This window comes from Oncorhynchus kisutch, linkage group LG6 (assembly GCF_002021735.2).
Source record: "Oncorhynchus kisutch isolate 150728-3 linkage group LG6, Okis_V2, whole genome shotgun sequence".
Lineage (NCBI taxonomy): Eukaryota > Metazoa > Chordata > Actinopteri > Salmoniformes > Salmonidae > Oncorhynchus > Oncorhynchus kisutch.
Window position 1 is genome coordinate 37,527,889 of NC_034179.2, and position 20,816 is coordinate 37,548,704.

Here is a 20,816-nt window from a genome sequence, read left to right on the forward strand (position 1 = left end):
TACACCTTCCTTTGTCCCATGCCCTCCTGCACACTTTTCACATCTCGGGAATCTCCCTCCTACACACTGCTGCAACATAACCATAAGCTTCTTATCTAAAACACCTTTGTGGGTTTGGCACAAAAGCTCTCACGGGATAACTGACATATCCTAACATGACTTTGCCAGGTAAAGACTCTCTGCTTCAAAACTCAAAAGGACCAAGCTCGCCACCAGGTCTGCATCGCAACAAACAGTGAGCATCACAGACAGAGAATCTTCCATTTCAGTTGCTCCACTTCAACACTTAATGCCACCAAAGTAATCACTCCTTTCAAAGGCTCAAAGGCGCACTGCTCTGGAGAGCAAAACAAATCGCAGGTCTTGTCCCGAGACATGTGATGTTAAGCACCCGCTCCCTCTGGGCAGAAGAAACACAGAAAATCAAGTCCACTTCGAGCCACCTTCACCAATTTAACAGTGTCCAATTTCTTTTCTACCCAGCCCGAGACTACATATTGGTCAGCCAAATGTCACTCTCACTGGGCCAGAATCATCCTTTGCATGACCATCTGGTCGAGGCTCGGTCTTCACCACATCTGCCACCGCAGGTAATTCATCCTCAATCTCATCGGGTTTCTAAGCCATCAGAGACAGCACTGTGCGGTTTGTAGTACTTGGCCCAAATCTTCCTCAACACACATCTTCCCTCTGCACTTTTTCTTTTTCCTCACTGTCTATTAATCACATCTATCTGTTCATCACGCTCATGCCACACCTTCATCCGCCCTATTGTTAGCAGAACACGCACCGATGGCCTTTCAACAATACCCAAATGCTGTTCCTTCGCCCAATTTAGTAGTCTGGCTATCTCTTGCCTCTCTAAACTCACAAAATGTGGCACAGTCATCAGCCAAGTCTACTCTTTGTCATCCCCAGAACGCTCACTGGGAGTCGCCATGTTCCCCGCCAAAAATCCCTGACGACGTTTCAAAATGGTCATCACTAGTTACCACATGCAGTTACGTCATATGTGTTTTGCTGGTGGTGGGTCAGGGAAATTGTCATGTCATATCCATTCAACCAGCTCAAACATTATGGATAATATAAGAATCTTTGTCGATATCAAATATACTTTCTGTGAACAGTGAATGGTCTTCAAAAATCCAGTGAGATTGTAAACTTGTACTGCCAGTGCCAACTATTTGAAATGGCAATTTTTTAAATGTCCAGAGAAAAAATACTTGATGCACAGTTTATGGGACTTGGTCTTCAATTATCAAATTGTGAACTATTTGAAATGTACGTTTTATTCGGCAGCAATCCATCTGGGCAAATAATTATATATTGATTTCATAAAAAGACAAATAAATATCCGTTTCAATGGTAACGAATGAAAATAATAAAACCAGAAATAACAACAACTGATTAACACATTTTGAACAAATAATAACACCGTTTTTGTTATCTTTAATACATCGGGAAATATTAACTTATTTTAGAAGTAGTAAAGTGTAGAAAGGTATTTCTTCAAGAAAATGTGTGCGTGCGTGCACTGGCTTCAGCTATAGTATGTAGTTTAGTATGAGGAATAGTACTATTCAGCAGGCACACTAATTATTACCATGTTATTACTTCTTTATTTCCTGCTGTAAGGTCAGGTGCTACCAACCTCCATATTTAGTTCCAAGACTGAAGTTGTAATTCTGTTGGAAACGAGGCACATCATTACATTTTGGAGGCGGTGTCTCTGAGCAGACTCCTCGCAGGGTGGCTCCAGATACAGACGGCGAAATGTAGACATCTCGATATCAAGTTTATCTTTCAGGATATTTTGTCAACACGTATGTCAGTCATTTAACGTGGCCAAGTATGAGGACTTGCGTTGTCGTTGTCGGCAAGATGAACATTTTACCTGAGAAAACTTTGAGGACATTCGTGTTGCAACTTTCTTGTGTGCTGCTCACGTTGAAGGCAACCGTTACCGTTGGCTCACCTGTGCTGCTAAATCTCCCGTCAACACCTGAGACTAGTGCTGAGGTAGGTTATGCAAATTACATGGGAAATCATGAATTATGGCAAGGACTAGCTTTCACTTTTGAGTGTAATAAATGATGCTCAATTGTTTGAAGAAGGCAACGGGTATTATACTGCCATTTACTTTCCTGTCATTACAGTTTCACCCAATACTTTCCCCACTTCTTCCTCATGTCTTACTCTTATTCAAAATTCTATCATTTATATTACTGAGAGTTGTTTTTATTGGAAGCACATTACTGTATGTGATAACTAGGCTATGTATGAGGCATGTTATCTTAACTCTGGCAGTTACTTTGATTCCCTCACTGCTTGGATAACTCTCAGCAAGGCTTTACCACGTAGCAGAGCTCAGGGTTAGTTGACCCAGTCAGACTATTATGACTTTGCACACAAAACCGAAGTTGTTCCTGACCCCAGCTTGCCTGGCTTCCCTGACCTTAACTCTCGGTAAATCTGCCCTTTGGATTCCTCCCCTGGCCTCCCCTCCAGTCCAACATTGTACCCTGTTGCCCTGGCTCTACACACCCTTAGTCCCAAACACATGACATGGGTAACATGGGATAAGAAAATGGAGGGCCACTAGTATTGTGACCAGGGCTCATTTGGATGACTGTGCAGCCTGCTTAGCACAAACACATGTATATGTTCCCTTATGTTTCACCACAACATGGGTCTGTCTTTAGATGTGGTGCCGTTTAACATTTATTTATTTATTTTACCTTTATTTAACTAGGCAAGTCAGTTAAGAACAAATTCTTATTTTCAATGACAGCCTAGGAACAGTGGGTTAACTGCCTTGTTCAGGGGCAGCATAATGTTTACACAACAGGCAACCTACTACTTTATGGGTATAGGGCATATAAATCCTTTGATGATGTTCTGGGAGAGTACCTTTGCCTTAGAGAAATGCATGTCGTACACCAGCCTGGCCTCCGAGCCATACGAAACATACTTTATGTATTTCTGAGCACCTCAGAATGATTAGTATGATACCTACTAATGGTCTAGTTACTATAGACAGAAATGAAAGTAGGGAGGTTGGTCGGGGAGGATGGGTAGGCGTAATCCGCGACCATCTAGCAATCCAAAGGTTGCATGTTCGAGTCGCATCAGGTCAACTGTAGAATTTTAGCTAACCCTTCACCTAACCCTTATTCGAAACTTAAGACAATTCACCTAACCACCAACGTAAATTCTCCCCTTTGTTGTTATGGCGCAACAAGCAACCTGCTCTCAGAGAAAGACATAGAATACTATACGTAATACAAGACATATGTTAAGGAACATCACCCAATTTGTATGCTATTGTACGACCAGATAAGACATATGATACTCTAAGTCTTATAATGCGTATGATAATGTACGATCTCTATTCCATTCATAATGTAACCTAAAGTAATGTAATATCATACTAAATGGAGTGTCACAGATTTAGCTACAGAATAATACAAGTTTCCAAGAGACCATGTTGTATACACAGGAACACTCAAATCAACAAACTGTTGCCAGGCATAGACTCCTTTAGATGAGGTTTACTTGTGGACTTATCTACAGATATGCTTCTGGAATTGTAGAGTTTTGATTAATTTAGGAGTGTTAAATGTGTGATACTGGTCACTTCTCTTGTTCTGTGATACTTCCCACACAATCCAATTGACTTATTCCCCTGTCCCCTCTTTTGTTTTGAGTTTCTATTGTCCATGATTGCACACTTCACTGTCATTGTCATGCACTTCTGTTGAAATAAGTCATTGACAAAGAACTCTGATGTCTGAAACAACACTGAACTATATTTGAGGTTGAAGGGGTCATGAGCTTTCTGTTCCATTTGACCTATGGTTGTTCACCTTCCAGATAGTGAAGGTCAAGTGAAAGGCTCATTGTGTTGGTGTAAACTAGGAGGCAAGTGGCAACAGGAATTGTAGGCCTCTCCTGCTGGAGGAATGTTTTCTTCCACTGAGCATCCTTCCACCGAAGAAGCCTTCATCTTGTTTAAAGCACAAGAAGTGTCTAACTGGAAACAAAGCCTGTGAATTGAGGGTTTGTAATACCAACAAGTAGTTATTTTTCTGCTTCAAAACTTCTAAGGGTCTGTATTTGTGGAAGCTTGGAAAATGTCAACCTTTGGTTCTCTTACTCATAGAGACGACAAGATTGAATGGCTCCGTTTTCATTCTTTACGTCTGCATTGCGTCGTAAAATGTTGGTCCCAGTTTCATGGTTCTTTACTTCACACAACTGTCATTCATTTATTGGGAATTGAGCTTTTGATCAACAAAGTAGGCTACATTGTGAGCTCTTTGTGGTTTAGCCTAATTGTAGCCTTATTCCTCAATTTTCCCAGTACAGTACAGCCCATTTTCCACTTTTATAGTTTTTGGTCACATAAATTACGAAGAGTATAGTAAACAACAGAGAACTGACTCATTTGCCGGGCTGAATTTTAATTTTAGATCCATGCCCGTCACTTGATCTCAAGTTAGGATTTCGCCCTGGCACTCTGATCTACCAATGGTCCATTGTATTTGTCTGTTGAAACTCTATCATCTAGCATGCTTTAGATCGAGCCTCATTCAAAACCCAAGACTACCCAGTCAATTCAACCCGTCTGGTTTTCTTTGCAATTAAAATGGTCTGTGGAGTTCCACTCTAATGCAGAGGCGCTCTCCCTAGTCTCTATCCAGCTGTGCTGGCTGGTTTCCATTAGGCATCCATTTAAGGGCCCTGGGCCACGGAAGGCCCAGGGGAGTGCCGCTTATCATCACCCAGCTGCAGAAGTGGGCCTGAGTGCCACATCCCACAATGCACTCTGCTCGCTCCCAGCTGCTCATGGGAACAGCACTGGCTGGAGGCCCTCAGGGCCTAATCAATCCAATCATAGAAAAGTATGATGGGTTGTTCCCCCACCACAAACATTTCTGGCAGCGGTGTGAAACTTCTCAATGGCATCTCTGGTGTTGGCATCTGCTATAATGATTCTAAGACCACTTAACCCTAATTTGAGTCCTCCACTGCATTCACTCAGTGCTTGATGTTTCATTTTTTTTTATACCAGCCCAATGCTTCCCTCTCTCCCCTTCAGGCTGTCTTGACCATGGTATTCTAAATAATTCAAGTGTTGGAGTCTACAAATGACTAAAATACTATGTAGGGGAGAGTGGGGAAAGTTGAGCTGTTTTTACATTCACCATCACTCCATCTTAACATACATATATTTCAGGATGTTGTGTATCCATGGAAATCCTCAAAAATCTACTCATTACAGTTTTGAAAACATAGCTTGTCCAAAAAAATTCATTTCACACATTTCTATACTGAATGAAATATTACCACTACCTTTTTAAAACCATGTCTATCTTTATTTTCCAAAGACAATTCAACATAATCACGTTTTAAGCATGTTTTAACAAACACTTTGTACTTCTGTCACACCTTTAACATAGGCCAGGCCCTGTTGTTACCTCATATCATAGGATTTCCATTACGCCTGGGAAGAAAACACATACATTTGCTAAACTTCCTATTGGCTTAACTTATCCCATGGCTATTGGCTCAACTTACCCCAAGGCAAACATTTAGACTATATTAGCCCACACAGCTACAAGGATGCACTTTCATGCTGGCTTTAGGACCTCATATAGACCCCAACTAATGTATAGAACAATCTTAAAATGATCTACTTTGGTTAAGATACAAGCATCATGGACCTAACTTCCTTAACACTTTTTCCATGTGGAGTCTTCCTTCACAGGCTCCTTGAAATGACAACCTTTTAAATATTTGGTCAAATGATGAATTTGAGTTTCCTAGAAAAAGGGTGGCTAAACTTAACCCTTTGGCTCAATTTACCCCAATCTCCCCTATTGATTTGTTCCCTTTCCTTGAACATAGTCTATGGTCCAGGAGAGAGTGTGATACACATTCTGAATTTATATGTTCTGTTTTCCTATATAGACTTTTCTGGAGAAGTATGGATACCTTGAGGAGGAGAGTCACCAACACAATGATACTGAGGTCAACACAGCTCTCAGGTACAACAAGGCTGGCATCTTTTAACCTACCAGAAAGAGCACTTTACAGTAATAATGGGAAATTAGGGACATTTTTAATCGAGTGTGGTCAATGATTGATTACAATGTATTAGTTGTTACAGAATATGCCATGTACATTTTTCATTGATTTTGTGTACTCACGAATTTCTCAGAATGTCAAATCTGATAACTTTTTGTTCTCTGAGAAAAATGTCTTTGAGGTTGTGTTGACAGCTTTACCAAAAGTGTGTCCCATTCCCCAGTTGTGCTTGAGTGAAAAAGCAAGCACACGGCTGTTTTCACAGTTGCACTGTGAGTTACTGAATATTTGGAGAAGAAAAGCCTAACTCAAAGATTTATCGAAATGTATTGCATGTTTATTTTCTATCACAAAGCAAAAGCTCGGTTTCCCTAATGGAAGTAAAAGTCTGCCACCAGAGCCTGGTATTTATCCAGGTGATATGACAGCGATTATTTATGACGATATTTAAACTACACGCATTTGACACTAATGAAGAGCTAGACAATGCATTACCCCCATGCTCAGCAGGTTTAGAACCTTCAATGGAACAGTGGAATGTTTACATACTGTTTTACCCACTTCATATGTATATGTTGTATTCTAGTCAAGGCCATCGTATTTAACTATTGCTGTACATATACTATTGTACGTATTCCTCATATACACCCACACACACACACACACACACACATATATATAGTGTGACGGATCAGCAAGACCGAAACACCTTAACACAGGCGGGAGGCATGAATTGAACAGACCGGAGGCAGTGGTTGTGGTTCCTCTTCTTTTGTATTGTCACTCAACGGGTTATTTCACCCGACAAAATAATTCCAGTACAAGGTAGCGTCCAACTCTGAAACAGCGTAAAAAATAAACCTAAACTAAGCAGCTGACCAAAAGGCCGTGGCCAAAAGGGGAACACAAAACAAGAAACGGCTCCCTTCTCTTTAGACTATTGTCTACACATGCTTCCCTCTATCTATAGTCTGCCTTGTTTAACGTAGAGCCAAGGTGCATCAGATGACGCCCCTTTCTCTGAGATAGACAAGTCCAACATCCTCACCAGTCCCCGTGTCTGCTCCTAATCCACCTCGAGCTCATCTCCTGGCACACCTATATAGAGGGAGACACCAAGCTAATCAGTGGGCTCAGGTGTGTACTGTACTAATTGGCTTTACACTGAGTACCTATCCCCTGAGGAGGGTGCTGTCATGTTGTCTTCCTCCGGCTGGTCACTGAACCCTCACAATACATAGTCTATATTTCTTCATTTCCTTATTTTACTTTTTAGATTTGTGTGTATTGTTAGATATTACTGTCCTTTTAGAGCTAGGAACACAACCATTTCCGTTTAGAGCTAGGAACACAACCATTTCCTTTTAGAGCTAGGAACACAACCATTTCCTTTTAGAGCTAGGAACACAACCATTTCCTTTTAGAGCTAGGAACACAACCATTTCCTTTTAGAGCTAGGAACACAACCATTTCCTTTTAGAGCTAGGAACACAACCATTTCCTTTTAGAGCTAGGAACACAACCATTTCCTTTTAGAGCTAGGAACACAACCATTTCCTTTTAGAGCTAGGAACACAACCATTTCGCTACACCCGCAATGCTCAATATGTGTATGTGACTAATAAAATGTGATTTGAAGGTTTGATTTCAGTTGTAAAGAACACACACTACCATCATCACATGTGGATTACTGTTAAAGTGCTGTATTGATTACATAACTTCTTCCGGGTTTGCAACTTTTTGATTCTACTTGCTCTCTGGATGTGCTGTCTGGATGTGCTCTCTGGATGTGCTCTCTGGATGTGCTCTCTGGATGTGCTGTCTGGATGTGCTCTCTGGATGTGCTCTCTGGATGTGCTCTCTGGATGTGCTGTCTGGATGTGCTCTCTGGATGTGCTGTCTGGATGTGCTGTCTGGGTGTGCTCTCTGGATGTGCTGTCTGGATGTGCTCTCTGGATGTGCTGTCTGGATGTGCTGTCTGGATGTGCTCTCTGGATGTGCTCTCTGGATGTGCTCTCTGGATGTGCTGTCTGGATGTGCTCTCTGGATGTGCTGTCTGGATGTGCTGTCTGGATGTGCTCTCTGGATGTGCTCTCCGATCTTTGTTTGCCGTTCACTCTTCTTTTATCATTCATCCATCTCTCCTCTGTCTGCCTCTCAGGGAGTTCCAGTGGCTCACCCACCTGCCAGTCACTGGGCGTCTGGACAGTGACACACGGCACCAGATGGCAGAGCCCAGGTGTGGGGTGAGGGATGACAGGGGCCAGCAGGCCTGGGCACAGAAGGTCAACGGCATCTTCCATGGAGGTCTGACCAAACCTAACAGTGGACAGCGTCTACGCAGGAAGCGCCATAGCCAGCTAGGTTAGTGGCCAATCCATGGACCTCCTTTAGCTGATTTGGGCTCACTTCTGGCCAACTTCAAACCAACCTCCTAGATATTACTCCTTTTTTATTCCTTCCTTGAAGATCAAATGATTGATTGAAATGTAGTTGGCCCATACAGATGGACTTGATTATACAGGTCATATTTTTATTTATTTATTTCACCTTTATTTAACCAGGTAGGCAAGTTGAGAACAAGTTCTCATTTACAATTGCGACCTGGCCAAGATAAAGCAAAGCAGTTCGACACATACAACGACACAGAGTTACACATGGAGTAAAACAAACATACAGTCAATAATACAGTATAAACAAGTCAATATACGATGTGAGCAAATGAGGTGAGATAAGGGAGGTAAAGGCAAAAAAAGGCCATGGTGGCAAAGTAAATACAATATAGCAAGTAAAACACTGGAATGGTAGATTTGCAATGGAAGAATGTGCAAAGTTGAAATAAAAATAATGGGGTGCAAAGGAGCAAAATAAATAAATAAATTAAATACAGTAGGGAAAGGTAGTTGTTTGGGCTAAATTATAGGCGGGCTATGTACAGGTATTATATATATTTAAAGAATAGACTGCTATAGCAATGCCAATGTGACTTTATTGTCTAGAATGGAGAGGTCAAACATGTTGTCAGGCTAACTAATCTCATCAGCTGTACCGTGACTCGATACTGCATCCTTAATTAAATGATCATCTAATCAACTATTACCATTTATTGAGGTCATAACATTGTTGTTTGCTCAATGACTCCCAATGGCAAGCTACCCTGTTGGTTTCCTCAATGACCAAATTCATTTTTAGGGGGTTATCAACTGTTAGGCAGGAAGTCTCAAATCCCAGGCTGATTTTCCTTGAATCAGTCCCAAAATGGGCTTTGAGAGCTCCACTGAAGGACTCCGTAGTGGCAGTCAACATCCATGGCCATGTGCTTTCTGTGGTTGATCTCTGTTAGGGAGTTCACTACAAACTGTAAATCAGTGGGGGGGGGGTCATGCCGTTTTTTTTCTTATGAACATGGCCTTATTTCTATTACAGCATATTGGATGACTGTCATTCATATTCCATTCACCCAGCTCAATGTAACATCCATAGGTTTAGGCTACTACATGATGCTACAATTCTCCCTGTACCCATCATGAAGTTGAATGAAAGTTTACAACGTAGGTGCACAGGTTGAGAGAATTTTGAGTAATCAAGGTGACAGACAGTGACACATTTAATAACGCCTTGCACACATCTTGACAGCATCTAGATGATGTAATCATTAGTCCAACAGTTGCAAACAAGAGTTTCTATTGGAAAAATGTACATATGTTTATCCCCATTTCGTTCCGTTTTCTTCCGTTTAAGAAATGTTTTTCAACAGAATTGGCACAATGAATACACGCATACAAACACAGTTCACTTTCATACCAGCCACATACAACGGCTCCTTGTATATATTATTCCTTCTGGTATCTATCTACACGCTCTCCTCTCTCCTTTTCCCTTGTGGACTTCAGTGCACAACACATCAGCTGTCTGTGAACAGGTGGAAAAAACCTTTAAGCCAAACCTTCATATCGCTAACCACACACAGCCTACTGTACATCATTGTCACATCATAGTCAACATAGCTACTAGAACTAATGCATTAGTAAACCCGCTACAATCATGCAGTACAGTGTACAGTCAACAGCAAGCAGTTTAGCAGTTACACCAGCAGGCCCTGGTGGCAATACATTTATAAAACCTAAAGCTTACCTTGACTTGGAATAGTTCCAGTGTTGGATAGCCATAGCCAGCTAGCTAACATAGCATCTCTCTCTGTTTGAACCAGGTGTTTGAGTAGGGTAAACTAGCTACTGTAGCTGCATTCGATGCAAGCTAAGTAAGTGAAAGTTTAAAAAGTATATACTACAAAATATAGCTAGCTCTCTCTTTCTCTCATTCTCTCTCTCTCTCTCTCTCTCTCTCTTGCTTCTCCTTAATTTTGGAAGAAATGAATTTGTTCAAAACTGTTCTATTGTCTTTCTCTCTCTTTGAGTAAACTACTCACCACATTTTATGCACTGCAGTGCTAGCTAGATGTAGCTTATGCTTTTAATGTTTTTTATTTTTTTATTTAACAAGGAAAGTCAGTTAAGAACAAATTCTTATTTACAATGACAGCCTACCCTGACCAAACCCTAACCCGGACAGCGTGGGCCAATTGTGTGCCGCCCTATTGGACTCCCAATCATGGCCGGACGTGATACAGTCTGGAATCTAACCAGGGTCTGTAGTGGCGCCTCTAACAGTAAGATGCAGAGCCTTAGACCGCTGCGCCACTCGGAAGCTAGAAAATTCTCTGATCCTTTGATTGGGTGGACAACATGTCAGTTCATGCTGCAAGAGCTCTGATAGGTTGGAGGACGTCCTCTGAAATTGGTCATAATTTCTGTGTAAATCTATGGAAGGGGGTGAGAACCATGAGCCTCCTAGGTTTTTTATCGAAGTCAATGTACAGAGAGGAGGACAGAAGCTAGCTGTCCTCCAGCCATGCCATGGTGCTACCCTACAGAGTGTTGTTAAGGCTACTGTTGACCTTCATGGCAAAACAGTGTTTTATTCAATTATTTGGTGACGTGAATATATTTAGCATAGTTTTATCTTTTATTTAACCTTTATTTAACCAGGTAGGCAAGTTGTCATTTACAATTGCGACCTGGCCAAGATAAAGCAAAGCAGTTCGACACATACAACAACAGAGTTACACATGGAGTAAAACAAACATGCAGTCAATAATACAGTAGAAAGTCTATATACAATGTGAGCAAGTGAGGTGAGATAAGGGAGGTAAAGTAAAAAAAGTCCATGGTGGCGAAGTAAATACAATATAGCAAGTAAAACACTAGAATGGTAGATTTGCAGTGGAAGAATGTGCAAAGTAGTGATAGAAATAATGGGGTGCAAAGGAGCTAAATAAATAAATAAAGTAGGGAAAGCGGTAGTTGTTTGAGCTAAATCTTAGATGGGCTATGTACAGGTGCAGTAATCTGTGAGCTGCTCTGACAGCTGGTGCTTAAAGCTAGTGAGGGAGATAAGCGTTTCCAGTTTTAGAGATTTTTGAACTTCGTTCCAGTCATTAGCAGCAGAGAACTGGAAGGAGAGGCGGCCAAAGGAAGAATTGGTTTTGGGGGTGACCAGAGAGATATACCTGCTGGAGCGCGTTCTACAGGTGGGTGCTGCTATGGTGACCAGCAAGCTGAGATAAGGGGGGACTTTACCTAGCAGGGTCTTGTAGATGACCTGGAGCCAGTGGGTTTGGCGACGAGTATGAAGCGAGGGCCAGTCAACGAGAGCATACAGGTCGCAGTGGTGGGTAGTATTGTAACGTCTGGGGAAGGAGAGGAGGACCAAGGTGCAGCGTGGTAAGTGTCCATATTTTAAATATTTTAATGAGCACTGAAAACAAAACAATAAACAACCAACGAACAGTCCTGTAAGGTACAACACTATACAGAAAATAACCAACCACAAAACACAATGGAAAACAGGCTAACTAAATATGGTTCTCAATCAGGGACAACGATTGACAGCTGCCTCTGATTGAGAACCATACCAGGCCAAACACAGAAATAGAAAATCATAGACAAACTAAGATAGACAACCCACCCAACTCACGCCCTGACCATACTAAAACAAAAGACAAAACAAAGGAACTAAGGTCAGAATGTGACAAGTATATGGGGCTTTGGTGACAAAACAAATGGCACTGTGATAGACTGCATCCAATTTATTGAGTAGGGTATTGGAGGCTATTTTGTAAATGACATCGCCGAAGTCGAGGATTGGTAGGATGGTCAGTTTTACACGGGTATGTTTGGCAGCATGAGTGAAGGATGCTTTGTTGCGAAATAGGAAGTCAATTCTAGATTTAACTTTGGATTGGATATGTTTGATGTGAGTCTGGAAGGAGAGTTTACAGTCTAACCAGACACCTAGGTATTTGTAGTTGTCCACATATTCTAAGTCAGAGCCGTCCAGAGTAGTGATGTTGGACAGGCAGGCAGGTGCAGGCAGCGATTGGTTGAAGAGCATGCATTTAGTTTTACTTGTATTTAAGAGCAATTAAAGGCCACAGAAGGAGAGTTGTATGGCATCGAAGCTCACCTGGACGGTTGTTAACACAGTGTCCAAAGAAGGGCCAGAAGTAAACAGAATGGTGTCGTCTGCGTAGAGGTGGATCAGAGACTCACCAGCAGCAAGAGCGACATCATTGATGTATACAGAGAAGAGAGTCGGTCCAAGAATTGAACCCTGTGGCACCCCCATAGAGACTGCCAGAGGCCCGGACAACAGACCCTCCGATTTGACACACTGAACTCTAACAGAGAAGTAGTTGGTGAACCAGGCGAGGCAATCATTTGAGAAACCAAGGCTGTCGAGTCTGCCGATGAGGATATGGTGATTGACAGAGTCTAAAGCCTTGGCCAGGTCAATGAATACGGCTGCACAGTATTGTTTCTTATCAATGGCGGTTAAGATATCATTTAGGACCTTGAGCGTGGCTGGGGTGCACCCATGACCAGCTCTGAAACCAGACTGCATAGCGTCTGTGCGGTGGGATTCGAAATGGTCGGTAATTGACTTGTTGACTTGGCTTTCGAAGACCTTAGAAAGGCAGGGTAGGATAGATATAGGTCTGTAGCAGTTTGGGTCAAGAGTGTCCCCCCCTTTGAAGAGGGGGATGACCGCAGCTGCTTTCCAATCTTTGGGAATCTCAGATGACACGAAAGAGAGTTTGAACAGGCTAGTAATAGGGGTGGCAAAAATTTCGGGCAGATCATTTTAGAAAGAAAGGATCCAGATGGTCTAGCCCGGCTGATTTGTAGGGGTCCAGATTTTGCAGCTCTTTCAGAACATCAGCTGACTGGATTTGGGAGAAGGAGAAATGGGGAAGGTTTGGGCGAGTTGCTGTGGGGGGTGCAGTGCTGTTGAAGCATGGCCAGCCGTAGAAAAATGCTTATTGAAATTCTCAATTATAGTGGATTTATCGGTGGTGACAGTGCTTCCTATCGTCAGTGCAGTGGGCAGCTGGGAGAAGGTCTTCTTATTCTCCATGGACTTTACAGTGTCCCAGAATTTTTTTGAGTTTGTGTTGCAGGAAGCAAATGTCTGCTTGAAAAAGCTAGCTATCTAAAATGGATAGCTTTTTCAATGTTTCACTATTTTATTTTTGTGAAATTCACTGATGGTCCTCCCCTTCCTCCTCTGAGGAGGCTCCACTGCTGTAAATCAGAGCCAGCATAGTACAGATGTAGGATCATAATTTGAGCCAGTTTGCTACAGCAGGAAAATAATCCAGCAGCGACAGGACATGTGAATTATTATGTGGATATAATATATGGACATTTTTGTAGGGTTTGATTAATTTACAAGTCTGAAAGTTCAAGTTCATTTTATAAACTTTAGAAGCCTTTTTAAACCTCAAATACACTACAAGTTTGAGATTTCCTGCATTGCAGGAATGTTCTGCAACAGGGTAAAAAAAATTATGTCCTACATCTGTATGTAGGCTATCTACACACACTGCCATTGAAATATCTTCAGGGAATTCTCCAATCTCTACTTGTGTGTGGGAAGCACACACATCCTATTTCATCTTAAAGGAGCTCCCCAGTCCCTTTTAGTCTGTGAGAACCACTGCCTAAATTATTAAGATATACAACAGTCTTTTCAATGTTCCGAGGGCCATATGGAGACTGCCCAACACATCTCCACTGTGTGATAGATAGGCCTACATGCTCAGTGGTAAATGGAGCTGTTTTGGGGTATTCGGGTGCTGATGTTTGTGGTCTGGATGGAGAAAAGTATGTAATTCCACACAGCCCCTGAAGTGATTGGATAATACTATAAGAATGCAGACGCAGGCGTCGTACTGCCCACTTTTCCAGCTGCAAGTTTGTACCTGACAGCTGCCACCTGCTCCCTGTGCAAAGACGCTGGGGGAGAGTCCATGGAAGGACGGCTCAGGATCCTCTGGAGCAATCCTATTTCAGAGAAATCCTATCAATATGGGTTACACACACGGAGAGGATATTGAAGGACAGTTTCTGCAAAGAGGCAGTTTTAGTCCCAAATGAAACTTTACAGAATTTTAAGTGGAAGAACATGGCATTCTTTCAAATGTAAGTGAGGTACAGGAGAATAGTTATATGTATCTGTCCATCTACAGTACAGTAGTGAAGGCAGCCAGCAGAAGTCAAGGCAGGGGCTGGCTCTTACTGGCTCGTTGGTCGAGTACCAGAGAGACGCAAACGATTGCACCAACAGCTCATCTAGTCTCACCAATGAGGCTTGCTGGAACAGTCTTAGCTCATCTCGTCTCACCAATGAGGCATGCTGGAACAGTCTTAGCTCATCTAGTCTCACCAATGAGGCTTGCTGGAACAGTCTTAGCTCATCTAGTCTCACCAACGAGGCATGCTAGAACAGTCTTAGCTCATCTAGTCTCACCAATGAGGCATGGTGGAACAGTCTTAGCTCATCTAGTCTCACCAATGAGGCATGCTGGAACAGTCTTAGCTCATCTAGTCTCACCAACGAGGCATGCTAGAACAGTCTTAGCTCATCTAGTCTCACCAATGAGGCATGGTGGAACAGTCTTAGCTCATCTAGTCTCACCAATGAGGCATGCTGGAACAGTCTTAGCTCATCTAGTCTCACCAACGAGGCATGCTAGAACAGTCTTAGCTCATCTAGTCTCACCAATGAGGCATGGTGGAACAGTCTTAGCTCATCTAGTCTCACCAATGAGGCATGCTGGAACAGTCTTAGCTCATCTAGTCTCACCAACGAGGCATGCTAGAACAGTCTTAGCTCATCTAGTCTCACCAATGAGGCATGGTGGAACAGTCTTAGCTCATCTAGTCTCACCAATGAGGCATGGTGGAACAGTCTTAGCTCATCTAGTCTCACCAATGAGGCATGGTGGAACAGTCTTAGCTCATCTAGTCTCACCAATGAGGCATGCTGGAACAGTCTTAGCTCATCTAGTCTCACCAATGAGGCAAGCTGGAACACACTGTAAACATTGAGATCTGAGAGTTTTTTTTTGTGTCCTGTGGAGTTGTTCTCGATACATTTTCTTTCAAGGAGTGCTAGCAAAAAGGTTCAACCTTGTAGCGTTTTCTTCTCTATGCGATTTCACACATGCTCTTGAAATGTGTTCGTCACACTTTGGCTCTAAGCTCATACAGGTGAAGAAGACCATCTCTTCCCACTGGTCTGTGCCTCTGTTAAAAACCAGCGTTTATCCAGACACGTGTGAGGTGGCCTTGCTTAGTGAATGTGTCTTATTGAGGAATAATCTGCTGCAGTCAATTGACAAGGTTATTTTTGAGTTGTTTTGACACTAAAATAATTGATTTATTGCCTTAGACAAGCACTCCTACCAATCCTACACAGCAAGAGCTCTTCTGAATTAGCTGATAACATTTTTAAAAGTTGTGTCACTGCTGTAACCACAAGTAATGTAATAAACATTACTCTCTCTGCACTTTGCCAAAGGATTCACCCTTTTTGTTCAAAAAGAAACACTCACATCCCCATTACTGTGATTTGCAAACGTCCCTCTCTCTCTTCTCTTTTCCTCTCCCTCTTTCTATCTCTCTCTTTCTCCTTCTCCCTCCCCCTTATACTCCTCTCTCCCAGCTGCATGAATGACAATCTGAATCTTACCCAGCACAACAGTGCTCCCAAAAGTGGGTGCTAGTGACTCATTTACCATAACTACTCTTTTTCAACGTTCATATAATATCTCACTTCTTGGTCATGAGTCCCCCTTGCTCCTCTATATTCATCAGTCCACTATCTCATCTCCCTGCAGGTGAGAGGTGGCACAAGCGTCACCTGACCTACCAGGTGGTGAACTGGCCTGGCCACCTCCCTCGGGGTCAGGTGGCCCTAGCCGTACGCACCGCTTTCCAGCTGTGGAGTAACGTTTCGGCCCTGGCCTTCAGAGAGGTCACCCAGGGGTCAGCTGACATCCGGCTGGCCTTCTACGAGGGGGACCACAACGACGGTATGGGCAACGCCTTTGATGGTCCAGGTGGGGAGCAGAGCAGTATCACTTTTAGTAGTGGTTTGACATTTTGACTGATTCCTGTCAGTTCATAGTTTACCTAAAGGAAGGGAGAATGCATTTTCAAACAGGGCAATTTCCAAAGATCAATTGGGTTCAGCTGTGAAAGATCTCACCTCAGCTGTCACAATGTTCACATGCTTACAGATCCCTCTTGCCTGGTCTGAGAACAGCCACTAGCATCTACCGCTTTAGTGTTTCCAGATTTTAACGGACCAGATAATCATAAGAAACATGTTGATGGTTCCACCTAGCCTGAAAATGAGAGTCGAGAAGCTTCTACCATATTTCTTATACCTGCCTGGCTCCTTCAGAGCACAGTTTGAAGGGGTATGGCAAGGGGTTGTTTTGGGAAGCTTCTCTTCCACCCCTGAACCCTCTGTATGTTTTTGTTTTTACCCCCAGGAGGCGCCCTAGCACATGCCTTCTTCCCATGCCGAGGGGAGGCCCACTTTGACATGGCAGAGCGCTGGACACTGAACGGCTACAAGGGCCACAACCTGTTCATGGTCATTGCCCACGAGGTGGGCCACACGCTGGGCTTGGAGCACTCTCCTGTGCGCCACGCTCTCATGTCCCCCTACTACAAGAAGCTGGGGAAAGCCACGGTGCTGAGCTGGGATGACATCACTGCTGTACAGCAGCTCTATGGTGTGTAGGCCTACTCCACTCTGAGAGAGGAACATTAAAGTTATTTGAAATTCAATTTGAATTTGAACATTATTTTTAACCAGTCACTTTACATGACAACTACTGCTATACAAAGAAAATGGCCCTAGTCCAAAGCAAAGTTACACTGAAGTGGAAGAAGAACTTGAGGAAGAGGAGCGAGAACATATGGAGGTAATAGTCAGTGGTCAGGTAGAGGAGGGAACAAGGTTACACGAGGGTGACGAGATGATGATATAATGACATTGAGACCTCACGCTGAACTTAGTCCACAGATCTGACTAGAGATTGGATCAGCATCCGTTTCTTTAACCCATCACCATCTGCTGTGCTCTCATTCACCATGACATCATAGTGTCCGACAGTCCCGACCACCCTGTGATATATGAAGCATCAACTGAGAAAGCTAAAGGAGGGAATCTTTTCATATTAAATGTGTATCTTAAGCTGGTGCATTCATTACAGGGAATCACACACGGTAGCATAGGCTACTGTTTAAATGTAAATTTTTCCATCCAACCGCTCTAATGCTGTACCCAGAGGGATGTCCAAAGATCACTATATCCCAGAGCCAGACTTCCGGCAGCTGGAGACAGTGTTGATCACTGTTTTTTCCCATCCTCTCAAGGTCACACCAAAGTAAACAAGCAACTTCCTTGCACATCAACGTTTCCATTTAGACAGTATAACAGGGAGAAGCCAGACAAACTATCTCTCCATGTTTTGTCTTGCTCTCCTTAGGGATGCCGATTTTATCAGACCTTTACACAAATGTTTGCTCAACGTTTTCCAAACAGAACGGGTGGGCAACATCTGGAGACAAATCACAGGAGACGTGTCTGCGAGTCAGTGGCATTGTAAAATCATTTGGCTCTCTTTACTTCTTTTGGCATTGGAATACAGTAAATTGAAAGGCAGCTCAGCTGTCAGTATCTCAGCACTCATCTGTGATGCATTGGGTTTTCCATTCTGCAATGTTATGGCGTGCCAAATCTGACAATTAGTGTCTTTTGTGTATGTAACCTCTCAAACTTGCTGTGAAACAGGCATATAGGTCTTATCTGCACCCACTAGGCAAAAACTGGTTTAATCAACATTGTTTCTACGTCATTTCAACCCAAAAATGTAATGTGATGACGGTGAATCAACGTGGGGAAATTATTTGATTTGAAAAGAAAGTCATCAACATAAGGGAATTTGGTCATTTTTTTACCCAGCTTTTAACCTAAATCCAATGACATGGTGACATTTTATGTTGATTTCACGTTGAATTCACATTAGTTGACAACACAACCAATGTAAATCATGAACTGACATCTGTGCCCAGTGGATACTTGTCCATAGCAGAAAGCTTTAATGGTACTCCACTTGTAAATGTGCAGTCAGAAATACATCAATCAGCCAAGCTTTTTGCAGATGCACCTGGTCTATTGTAGTAACATAGAAGAATATGCATGTATATTACCTATAGTCAGAAAGGTTGTATATTACTGAAGCTACTGTTCTTTTTGTCATTGAATGTTCTCCATAGGGAAGCCAGAGAGCGGTCAGGTAATCCAGTTGCCTGGTCAGGTGTTCAGCTCTGCTCTACGGGACTGGGAGCTGTCTGAAGGTGGTACTTGGAAGCCTGATTCCACCCCACCTCCATACTGCAGGGGATTCTTTGATGCTCTCACCATGGGTAGGCCTTGATTGGTGGTAACTATCTGATCATGCTAGAAAGGCACAAAAAAATAGGCCCCATTGAAATGAATGGCTCTTTGTCACCAGACTGGAAGTTGTACTTACCTAGCAAATATTTGAGGCTAGAAGCAAGTTTTGGATAAGATTTGAGGTTTCGAACAAGACAAATATGACAAGTAAACAGCGCCATCTGGTGGATTTTCGCCTATGATTGTTTTGGGACACAGGGTAATCAATCTCTTTGCAAATTACATGAACAGTAGGTTGAGAATTCTTCATTGACTTCTGAAGATGGTGATATACTCTGATTCCTGAAAATAATTCATTTTATATTACCTTGCAGACCAAGATGGTACCAGCCTAGTATTCCGTGGGGGGCTGTTCTGGACTGTGTCTCCTGCAGGCAAGACCAGCTCCCCTCTACCTCTGCAGAACCGCTGGCCAGGACTACCCCTCGCCATTGAGGCAGCTGCTTACTCTCAGATGGACAATAAGTTCTACTTTTTCAAAGGTAGTGTGAAAATGAAGACACGAGTTACCCAGCAATAAACGTACCTGAAATGATTTGTTCTTGTTATAGTAACAACTGTCCTGTATCATAGTCGGGGTTATAGTTCAGGTAGATTATCGCAGAAATGTTTCACACAGACTGCTTTTTCAGTTTGTGTCCTCATATATGTGTTGCTGCATTGTAATTTCACATCTCACACTACCAGCACCTTCCTCCTTGCATCTCTTCCCCCAGGTAGGCGAGTGTGGCGTTACTCCAGCAGTGGTGTGGACCCGGGCTTCCCCCTGAGGAGCAGTGAGCTGGGCCTCCCTGGACACCCTGACCAGGCCTTCTACTACCCTCGCCTGGGACACCTGGTGGTGTTCAAGGGCCAGCTCTACTTTGTGCTCAACCTGGGGACCCTGAGGCCCGAGCCATACTACCCCCGCAGTTTGGATGACTGGAGGGGTGTCCCCCGGGGGACCAACGGAGCCGTCAGCCACCCTGATGGACAAGTGTACTTCTTCAAGGAGCGGCACTACTGGAGATTTGATCCAGAGAAAGTGCAGGTGACTGGAGAGGGGATGTGGGACACAGAGCTGGAGTGGGCAGGCTGTTTGGGCACTCACCACAGAGGCAATAATATACTGTGACCACAAGAGGGTGCTAACTAACTGATTAAAGTGGTTGGCGAAGGTAATGTGCAATGGATATACTCAGACTAAGCAATGACAGAGCTCATATTTTTTATGTTCATACATTATTATTAAATACGTATTCCTAATCCTACTTCATCCAGTGAACCAATGCTTTTGTTTGTAATTTGTTTGTTTTGTTTTAGACAGTATTAAGACCCATTAAGTATTAAGTCTGTATGGCATAGCCAATCTGTGAGTTATATGTGGCATGTGTCATTGTTGCACAAATAAATTATGTTTGTATGTTTTCTCTCAGACAAGTTGTTGGAGATGAAGTCTCTGGACACTTTAGTAGACTATTGCATTCATAAAGACCTTTTGTATAATTATTTCATAAAATACCACATGTGGCACTGTTTTTGCATTTGTGGCAATTCCTTGATGTGCTGATGATGTGACAAAGGGACTGTTACAGGGACCTCCTCTTCATTAAAATGATTCTTAAATTCTGATCATGTGAGATCAAAAGAGAGTTAGTTTAGTTGTAAGTAAGCTGCTATGTAACAATGTCTAACGCACTCTTGCATGTAGGCAACTAGCTCTCCCGGTGACATATCAGAGCCAAAGAGCTATTGATGAATACTAGTTGTTTTCTTCAGATTAATTGCTACTTTTTACACTTTTTGACCAATGACATCGATATGATTTGCATCACCATTTGATTTGAACCTGTGAATGTATGCACTTC

General features: G+C 42.8%; 1 protein-coding gene across 2 annotated transcripts; it reads left to right on the plus strand.

Annotated features, from left to right (window-relative positions):
• Window positions 1–1,659: 1,659 nt before the first annotated feature.
• LOC109892787 (matrix metalloproteinase-28) lies at window positions 1,660–20,486 on the plus strand. 2 transcript variants are annotated; one of them, XM_020485565.2, is made up of 8 exons: window positions 1,660–2,019; window positions 5,974–6,050; window positions 8,252–8,454; window positions 16,334–16,528; window positions 16,994–17,239; window positions 18,789–18,938; window positions 19,284–19,451; window positions 19,686–20,486. In XM_020485565.2, the coding sequence occupies exons 1-8, from the start codon at window positions 1,852–1,854 to the stop codon at window positions 20,081–20,083; spliced, it is 1,605 nt and encodes a 534-aa protein (XP_020341154.1). In that variant the 5' UTR covers window positions 1,660–1,851; the 3' UTR covers window positions 20,084–20,486. The 2 variants fall into 2 exon arrangements, with proteins under 2 accessions (XP_020341154.1, XP_020341153.1); XM_020485564.2 differs by having other exon boundaries at window positions 1,663–2,019; window positions 16,334–16,555.
• The last annotated feature ends 330 nt before the right edge of the window (window positions 20,487–20,816 follow it).